General features: G+C 46.4%; 2 protein-coding genes across 3 annotated transcripts in view; one reads left to right on the forward strand and one right to left on the reverse strand.

Moving 5' to 3' along the window:
* Nucleotides 1–289: 289 nt before the first annotated feature.
* Ahsa1 (activator of HSP90 ATPase activity 1) lies at nt 290–7,546 on the reverse strand. The gene is made up of 9 exons (XM_028771857.1): nt 7,334–7,546; nt 5,883–6,073; nt 4,315–4,397; nt 3,848–3,965; nt 3,020–3,108; nt 1,644–1,772; nt 1,058–1,159; nt 779–830; nt 290–681 (listed from the first exon to the last, which is right to left on the reverse strand). The coding sequence occupies exons 1-9, from the start codon at nt 7,411–7,413 to the stop codon at nt 509–511; spliced, it is 1,017 nt and encodes a 338-aa protein (XP_028627690.1). The 5' UTR covers nt 7,414–7,546; the 3' UTR covers nt 290–508.
* Nucleotides 7,547–7,942: 396 nt separating this feature from the next.
* Nucleotides 7,943–9,665, forward strand: part of Vipas39 (VPS33B interacting protein, apical-basolateral polarity regulator, spe-39 homolog) — a 26,122-nt gene continuing 24,399 nt past the window's right edge. Inside the window, exon 1 of one of the 2 annotated variants that reach the window (XM_028771895.1) lies at nt 7,943–7,962. The gene's annotated coding sequence lies outside the window, so the exon portion shown is untranslated. Of the gene's footprint in view, nt 7,963–7,995; nt 8,105–9,665 lie in introns of those variants that run through there. The other variant, XM_028771896.1, reaches the window with a different exon arrangement.

Below are 9,665 nucleotides of genomic sequence, written 5' to 3' on the forward strand. Positions count from 1 at the left end.
CTCTCCAAGAATAGCTAGTACTTTTAGCTACTGAGCCATTTCTCTAGCCCTACTTTTTTTGAGATAGGGTCTCATAGCCCCAGCTAGCCTTGAACCTCGTACGCAGCCAGGGTTGGCTTCCACCTTCTGAGTATGGGACTACAGGAGTATACTACAGTACTCAGCTCTCTCCATGTGATCTAATTACCTATACTTAGCCAGACTGAAGCTTTCAAACCCGTCGTATCTGTTTAAATTCAAAACCTTCAAGGAACACCAGGCTGCCAGTCAACAGATTATAAGAAATGCATGCCTTTAAAATTCTGTTTACTTAGCATATGTACACATAAAAGAGAAATCACCCTCAGATCCCACCCAGCAGAAAACATGCACAAACCCAAGGTATATGTGAAAGGAAGGGCCCCAGCCCCAAGTTAGCAGTTGGGATGGTGCAATCCTGTGAGTCTCAAGCCCATCGCGAGAGGGCTGGACTGAAGTTTCAACACGGTCAAAACCCTTGCTGCAGGCCCTAAAACAAGCGTGCACCATAGCCAAAGGTCTGTTTGATGCCCTCAAAGTAGTACCGCTGCCAGCCTTGCCGCGTCCGCTCTTCCTCAGGAGCAGGGATGCCGCGGCCTTCCATGCACAGCTCTGTCTCTCCATTCTTGTCAATAAAGGTCAAGGTGATGGTAGCGAAATGCCCTATGGGAAACAGGTGTCAGACCCAGAGTTTCTGGACAGCTGTATGTAAACCAGGGGACAACAGTGTCTGGGGACCATGGCCCCAAGCGTTACTCACCCTCTGGCCACGACTTAAACCTCCACTTCATAGCAATGTGTTTCTCAGGGACCTGGAAAAATTGAGCTCAGTTTGCTGAGGCAGGCACCACAGTGCACCCAACCCCAGCTAGGTGAGCCACCTGCCTTGGTATTTGTGATTGTGTGAAATTTGCCAGAAAATTCAAATCCCAGCACCGTTTTTAAAAGTATCCCAGAGGTATTAAGTTTTACCCACGGTATTGAGAAACATCACTAGGCTAACCAATGGAGGCGACAGCCTAGGAAGAAGTTTACTCACCAGGTCAGTAAATTCCCCAGTGACGTTACCATCGACCATGTGAAACTTCCCACCTCTGTCTGCTTCCAAGGCTGCAGGAGCATGTGTAAAAGCCTGGACCAGCTGCACAGAAACAGAAGGCAGAAGAAGATACACGGCTCTCAATGGGATGCCTGGATACACACCAGGCTGCATGCCCCAACTATTCCTGAAGATTCACTGTGCCCAGTGACGGCGTATCAGTCTCCCTGTTCTGGTCCTCTACAGACTGGGCCAGGAGCTCAGCACAAGTTTGAACCCATGATCCCATTACTTCAGACTCATATTTCCTCTTTCCTTTTCTTCCTTTTGGTGCCAGAGATTCCACTTGGGGCCTTGTATATAAGTGCTGTACTAGTGAGCCACACCTCTAATAAGAATGATAAGAATGAATGCAGTAGATCCCGTTACAGGACAAAGTGTGTGTGTGTGTGTGTGTGTGTGTGTGTGTGTGTGTGTGTATACACGTGAAAATCCCCGCCCCCAACCTCTGCTGGTGTCCAGGGGCCTTGCAATTCCATCCATTAGCACAGCCCTGCATGCTGAGGGTGCCGGCATGCTCACTCACCTCCTGCGTGGTAAACACTCTATAGAGCTCCTCTGGAGAGGTCAGGAAGGTTTCTTTAAGGGTGATCTTACAAGTGGGGATTTTGACACCAACAGGTTTGGTCTGGCTTTTTGAAGGAGCAGACTTAGCCTGTGAAAGGGTAGATAAAATGTCAATCAACACAACTACACGGAAAACTCACACTCACAAAAGGCTCAACCTTCAAAGCTAACTATTCAATGGGGCAAATGGGAATTTGTGCATGTTTCAGTCATGGGAGAATTCTTCCAGAAATATCCTTACTGAAAACTTCCACTCTTGGAACTTAAAAGTTGTTTATGTGTGAATGTATGCCTCATATGGTTCCTGCAGAGGCCCCAATTCCCCAAGAGCAGAGAAAGCTCTTAACTGCTGAGCCACCTCTCCAGCTCCCAGGAACACTCTTGCACTCAAGAGCCAACAAAGGACAAGCAGGGTTTCTGCATCTCAGAGAGCTCAGTGTCACTCTCAAACAGAACTAATCTGAAATAACTGGATGGGGGAGCTGAGGGTATCTCTCAGCAGTGGAGGAGTTGCCCCTCATACACAAGGCCCCGAGATTCACCCCCAGTACAAGAAAGGAAAGAAATAGAGAAATCAAGGACAGAAAGACAAAGACAGAAAAGGAAAGAAGAGAAAAAAAAAGGGAAGTTTGGGGAAAGGGAGAAAAAGCCAGCAAGCTGGGAGCAGCGCTCCAGAGTGTGCTCCACTGTTGAGAAAAGGATGCCAGGGTTCTCAACCAAGAACTCAGCCAGAACCACCAAGATCTAGATAAAATAGGTGCTTGCTCCACACACAGGAGGAGATGAATCCGCTTCCTGGTCGGTAAAGTTAACAATTCACATGAGATCCTTAATATCAAAGTAGGACTGCCAACACCCTAGCTAGAAAGGAAGCCAAGAGCAGCCGACTGACATCAAGTCCAATCCAAAGTCATACTGTGATGTCTCTGATGGCGTCTCTGTGCTCTAGGGGTCCACTACCAACCAATAAAGCACAGGCTAGGGGATGGGAGAGGTGACTCAGGTGGCTCAGTGGTTAAGAACACTTGCTGCTATTGCACAGGAGTTAGCTTTGATTCCCAGACTAGGGGGCTCACAACTGTCTCCAATGCCAGCTCCAGGAGATCTGACACCCTCTTCTGGCACTTGGTGAACTTGTAGTACATAAATAAAATCGAATAGGTTAGACACTGACAGAAAACTGAAAAAAAAAACAAAAAAACAAAAAAACACATGAACAGGCTCCAAACTCTGGGTTTAGAGTGAGGGACACAGAAAAGCTGATGTGGCATATGCAGGCAGCCACTCATCTCCCTCTGCAGGTGGCCTCCCCCTCCACCCCCAAACACTGCTTACCTTGCACACTTCAGGTTTTAGTGCTGGCTGGCCCACTGGGTCTACTGATTCTCCATTCACTGTGGGCAAGATCATGCCCTGAGTAAACTCTGAAAAGACAAACCCTCCATTAGTTTCATAGCAGCCGACATAGCACGTAAGATGTTCACAGCTGCCATAAGCCAGCATTAAGGAAAAGCCTGCATTCTCTTATCGCTACCTTTGATTTCTGCCTGACATCTATGGAACACAGCAGCATTATCTTAAAGATCAGAAGGATGTGGCAGAGATGGGCTCCCCAAGACATCCAGGCTCATCCCCTTGGTCATAACCATCTCAACTTTCCAGAAGAGGAGGACCAGTGACAGCCTGGGACTGTCCTCAAATAGTCTCTAGATCAGAATTTGTCTGATCTGAGTCTCAAATGCAATTTAAGACTTCCAGTAGCCCTGTTAGAGGTGATGTAGGAGGTGAAGTTTTACTAGCATACGTAACCTCACACTATCTCAAGTTACTCTAACTATCATTTGAATGGCTGTCAATCTTTAAAAGATTACTGAGGTGTCTTACACTGGCTTCTTGGATACTGCCTTCAAAATCCACCATGTATTTCACAATCACAGCACATCTCGCTTCGGCTGGCCACATTTCAAGAGGTTAACAGCTAACACTATAGCTAACAACATAGCTCAAGATCTTTCTCCAACTCAGAGCCTTTAGAATAACTTTAGAGTGAAACAAACACCCTCCTCCCAGATCGTTACCCATCTGCTAGGGGAGGGCAGTCAGCCCACAGGCAGGGTCTGGCAGTGGAAGATGGCCTCCTCAGGCAGAGTTCTAAAAGGGTACCTGTCTTGAGAGTGCTGATGTAAATTCCCACTGCTTCTCTTAGAAGTTTCACCCCGTCTTCCTTCATTAAGGCCACGAGATTTGTGTCAGGCTCATCTTTGGCAAGGCTCACACTAATCTGAGTGAGAGATCAAAGAAAGGTAGGTGATAAGTGATTTAAGGGGCGCCATCATGAGTGTGGGGGCCGAGCAATCAAGAGACTGCCGAGAGCTGCAAAGGAAAAGTGTACAACTAACTGGCTCTCTGCACAATCCCCAACAATGTTCCTTCTCAGCTCCTCTCTGCCAGGGCAGAGAGGGCTAACATTAGAACCTATTTCCTTAGCTAAAGCAGAGATGCTGAATACATACAAGTTGCTCTGGAAGTTCCCAATGGCACCACATAGCTAGAAATGCACCCGTAGACTGGTGTTTTGAATCCTCAGCCCGAGCCCATACTATGTGGGGAATGAATCCTGTTTCACAAACCTCCACTTCATCCACGCTATTTTCATCAGACAAATTGGGGATTTCCACATGTCCTTTGTATTGCACTCCTGACTTAGAGGTACCTGTCAAAAGCAATGCAATTTCATTAGTCCCCTCCTCTGCAGGAAAGGTCCTGCCAGAGCAGTATTCTACTTAGGATTCTTATGACCCTCCACTCTCAGAGAATAACACATGCCAGAAGCAAAAAGCAGCACTTCCAATGTCTTCCTCACCCCACTACTGGAGAGATATTCTGACTTACTATAGCATGGCACTGGAAGCTCCACAAACTGGGCAGGAGCTCAGTTCCCTCAGAGCCTGTCTGGGTAGCCACTAGCATTGGTTGTTAGAACACCTGTGATTGAGAATTCGATTGCGGCAACTTCACATTTGCTTCTACTTGAGTTCATCATTGAGAAATAAAACATGAACACAAGAAAACTATCCCCAGGTGAAGAAATAAGCACAGAAATAAACAAAAGCTCCTATCTCAGATGTCTGTCAGGTGAGGTGCCATCGGTGTGTGCTGACCCGTCTGCGATCTCACAAGGGCCCTCAAGCTACAACCCCTATGATGCCCAAAACAACACTTCAAGCTTCTTTCAGAGAAAAAACAAAAACTCTGTTATCAAGTTCTAGTTTCTATATTTTAATTATGTGTATGTGGAGGTTGGGGGGTACACACGTATGCAAGCGCCCTCTGAGGCCAGATCTTCTCAAGTTGGAGTTACAAATGGGTACTGGGAACTGAACTCCTGTCTCCCCTCCCCAATTTCTTTACTTTAAAAAACAGGTCAACAATAACGTCTTTGGATGGAGGACTTCTTTCCCTTTCCCCCTAGAGTTCACAGCCATTTTCCCAGCTCAGCATCCCAAGTGGTGGGACTATAGGCATGTGTTAACAACATCTGATGGGTACTGCAATTCAATTCTATCCTGTCTATCAACCCTGTGGTTTTAATTGAGTGACTGTTGCACAGTGCACTAAGTTTTAGGGTACATGTTAACTATGACAACACTGACTCTGTATCTGTATGACTCAGTTCCTCAGTGCATTATATAAAAAGGAGACTGGACAAGATATATACAGTTCCTTCCAGGCCACAATACTTCAGATATACTTTGAAAAAGCAAAAAGTATAGACAAATCTATCTACTTTCATCTTTACTACTCCTTTGGGAAATATCCCATTCAGCCCAATTTTCCCCCTAAGGATATTATGGGAAGGATATTAAATTGTAAGATGGTAAAACAACCCCAAATTAGATTTATAATTAAATATGAGATAGTACAGTGATCTAAGATTTGCACTGGAATTAGAAAGTGACTGAAGTTAAAAGAAAACACACCCCCCCAAAAAAAAAAATCATTCATCAGACAAATGGAATTGACAAGAGCGAGCAAATAAATGCATCTGGCGTCCCACGGTAGCACTCAGTGCCCCTTTTCTCAAAGCAACACTGTCTTCTCCCTTCACAAGTTTGTCAGTGCTCAGAACCTTCCAGCAAGGATCAGAGCAATGGGAACGGGGCTATAACCTCTTCTCTGGCAGCCTGGCAGTCCTTACCTATCCAGTTCAGTTTGATGGTCCACTCGTAGAAGAAGATCAGCTTTCCTTTCCGGTTGTTGATGGACGCCTCTCCATCAAGCTTGTTCACTTCGGTCACCTCGCACTTGCCCTCCTCATTTTCCACTCGAACGGCCAGGAACAGAGTTTTCAGTTTCTCTGTGGACCAGTTTGAAGCATCTCTCTCTGTCCTGCAAGACAGAAGCTCAGCTAAAGGCTAGCAGTCAAGGGGAGGATGCACCATTTCATGCAGCAAGTGACTGCAAGGTTAAAGGAGGCAGAAAACAACAACAAACCCCCCTAAATTCTACCCTCGAATGCCCACTAACATGCTACTTTTAGGAAGTCAAAGGGCTGGAGAGTTGTCAACAAAGAGAGGTGCTGTTCAAACGGAGTTATACTTTCTCAGCAGGATGAACCTTGACCATTAATATGGCGCCCCCATTTGGCCAAGAGGAAAGATGTGACCATACTGCTGAAGTCGAGGGAGCAAAAGACAAGCAAGCATTTTGCTAAGAGTCCGAGTCAAAAAAAAAAAACAACCCAAAAACCAAAAACAAAACAAAAACAACGTTAGCCTCATTAACAGTGTTCTGTCCCGTTCAGTGTTCAGACTCTGCCCTACACATTCTGCGTCCTCTAGACAGTGTCACAAAGTCCACAAGAAAAATTATGTCAAATACAGTGTTAAAAGGAGTCAGGTTGAGGAAAAAAAAAAAAGACAGTAAAAAATCAATTCTTTGCCCTTCTAGTACAGCTATTAAAAAAAAAAACCGAAGGGCTATAACTGAGGAAAAAAAAACTATACAGTGTCAGTAAAGTTCAGTGGTACTCCAAATAACAATGTTTCTAGAAGATTTCATAGAGATGAGGCTGCTTCTAAGAACGGTTAGGCTGTAAAACCATGACTACCCGGCAACCTGGAGTTACAACAGAACTTAACAGTTCCGGGTGAGAGACTGCATTGCGTTCAGCATCCCGAAGCTCCAAGCGCCCTGCAGATCACGTTCCATAGCTTCTCCCGCTGGACTGAGACAGTAGTCCCCTATGACTTTTGCTTTCGCTGTAACCCGCAAACTAGCAACTACCGCGCCTGGAGCTCGAGACTTCCCCAGCAGTCTCCCATTACAATCCGCGGGGGTTTGGATCTCAAGGACGCCTGCGGCCACGTGTAGGAAGTTTCACCGTGCTCAGGCTGGAGGCATCAACTAGGGCGCTCTGTTCTCGCTCTGAAATTCCTCCTTGGGGACTCAGCGGTCCATGTCGGACCCATCGCCCCTAAGACTGCGATAGTGGCGAGGGATGGAGAGGACCCCTGCTACAGGAAGGACCCACGCCCAATCCCAGGCCAGGGTTGCTTGGGTCCCAGATCTGTACACGCCAAGGTCCCAGGCACCTCCAAACCCTAGCCTGTTAACAGTGCTCCTGCGGCCTGTCTTGTTGGCCCGTACCAGTGCCAGTTGTTGACGTTGGTGGCGTCCGCCCGCTCCTCCACGATCCAGCGTGGGTCTCCCTCACCCCACTTGGCCATCAGCTCACTTATCACACCGCTACCAGCTCCCAAGCAGCCGCAGCCACAGCCTGAGGACCGCTCGGTCCCAGCCGCCTGGCAGCGCCTGGAAACTACTAGAAGCAGCACAGCACCTCCTGGCTTGCTTTTCCCTCCACCCCCAACCCCCTCCCAGCCTTAACTTCCGGCTCCTCCTCGTTCTTACCGGGTACTTCCGTTTCAGCTCGCCGAACCGTAGGCTCCGTAACTTCTGGAGTTCCTTCGAACTCTCTCAGTTTATCTTAAAAGGTCTCTAAGTCTAGGCCCTCAAAGTCGTAATTCGCACCGGCAAGGACACAAAATATTCGTCTCATTGTTTCCTTGGGCCCTAAAACGACTCTGCTAAGCCTGATGGGAGTTGTAGTCTTTGAAACAACCCTTCCGATAACTGCGGAAGGTCATGCTGAAAGTAAAGGAAATGACCGAGCATTACGCTAGTGTTTCTGGAATTGGTAGTCCAGAAGCCTCGCGGCCCACCGGGAGAACGCAAGGATGATAGAGGTCAAGGAACTACAACTTCCAGGATGCTTTGTGGGTATTCCTTTCCCCTTCTTCAGACACTCTCTCGGCTTTCCCCTTCGGCCCTTCTCTATGCCTCACAGCCTGTTTAGAAAGGCTGGTCCGGCGGCTGAGCCTGGCGCTGTCCTGAGAAGGAGCGCTCGGTGCGGAAGAGGTGAGGGTGTCCCAAGCCCCTATCTAGGCCGTGTGTCTAGTTGAACTCACCCTCTCCGCACCCTTGTTCTTTCCCTGTCTTCTCTGAGGCATCTCTATACTCTCACTCCCGACCTGATTGTTCTGTCGGGACTACTCTTGGGAGCCAGTGTATGCTCCGAGATGGGGCTTCCAGTAAGCCTCAGAGCAGCTTACTCAACATTTGGTTCTGAACATATCTTCTCAAGGACCCTCCAGGCTCTGGTGTTTGCCGTAGCTGCGTGACTTCCTGGACGTTCCTTCTATAGTCTAGCTTCTCAGGTCTTTGTTCTCCAGCATCGCCTTAAAAACCTAGCCTAACTTCCAGTAGCTGGTTTCTACAGTACCCTGAGGCAAGGAATGTCTTGGTTGTAGGGTTTTGGTTTTTGGTTTTGTTTTTTTAAAACGGGTCCTGTTTTCCCTACGTCATGTTTCTGTTCTCTCGCATCTCTCCTCTTATCCTTGTCAGACTGTCAGTGAGTGTACAGGTGACGATAAGATAAATCTCGGAAGCATTTTAAATCAGGTTGAAACCCCCTTTTCTTTGTGCCTTCTTAGAGTTATAAATTGTTACCATTTTACTTACCATGTAAATCACAGTCTCTTTTGACACTAGAAATACAGATTAATACAATGTATCCACTGCTGTAGTCTAGCAAAAGATTCTAGGAATTCTTCGTGAAAAACTAAGTTTCTTAGACTTATTCTCTACGTATTTCTAGTTTTTCCTGGTCGGTGGGAATCTCCCAGGCTTACCTTTTAGGATTGTTCTGAGGAAAATGAATGGCAGTTATTTGTGAAACTGCACACATGCTGGAGACATGTTCTATAGAAGATGTTTTATTCACACCTTCAAAATTTGAGGCCTAGTTTAGAATTTTTTTTTCCTTCTAGGTATAGAATTTCCTTTAATCTTTAAGATTGCTTTTTTAAAATGTAGTGGTTGAGTGCTTGCCTAAAACATGTAAGGCCCTAAGCTCAATTCCCAGCACTGCAAAAAATAAAGTTCTCTAGTTTTAGCTAAGGTAGCATTAAGATTAGGTAATAAAAGCCAGTCAGGCAATAAACACTGTGCATATATTATTTATATGGCAGGCTACCTGCTATATTCACTTTACAGATGAGGAAATAAACAGCTTGATAAGGTATCAAGTACTAAAGGGATATAACCTTAAGTGTTGATTTTCTGCCAAGCACTTCGTTAGGTTTTCTGAATACTATTTATTCTTCACTATAAGCCAATAAGGCAAGATTGCATTTCTCCAAGGCTTAGAAATGAGCCATTTACCTTTTGACTTTGAGGCCATATAAGTGGTCAGGTGCTCTGGAAGTCTTGATACTTATTGGGTTAAACCACAGTTTTTACTCTTATGCAGTTTAGTTTGAAAAACTTGGTTTAGCTGGGCAGTGGTGGCGCACGCTTTAATCCCAGCACTTGGGAGGCAGAGGCAGGCGGATTTCTGAATTTGAGGCCAGCCTGGTCTACAGAGTGAGTTCCAGGACAGCCAGGGCTACACAGAGAAACCTTGTCTCGAAAAACAAAA

The sequence above is a fragment of the Grammomys surdaster genome, unplaced genomic scaffold, assembly GCF_004785775.1.
Source record: "Grammomys surdaster isolate TR1022 unplaced genomic scaffold, NIH_TR_1.0 210, whole genome shotgun sequence".
In the NCBI taxonomy this organism is placed as follows: domain Eukaryota; kingdom Metazoa; phylum Chordata; class Mammalia; order Rodentia; family Muridae; genus Grammomys; species Grammomys surdaster.

Bases quoted from the DNA above. Each gene is read 5' to 3' on its own strand.
- Ahsa1 (XM_028771857.1), bottom strand. From the start codon at position 7,413: ATGGCCAAGTGGGGTGAGGGAGACCCACGCTGGATCGTGGAGGAGCGG. The intron at 6,074-7,333 runs GTACGGGCCAAC...TCTGTCTTGCAG, and splicing joins AACGTCAACAACTGGCACTG to GACAGAGAGAGATGCTTCAA. The intron at 1,773-3,019 runs GTAAGCAGTGTT...ACCCTTTCACAG, and splicing joins TAAAACCTGAAGTGTGCAAG to GCTAAGTCTGCTCCTTCAAA.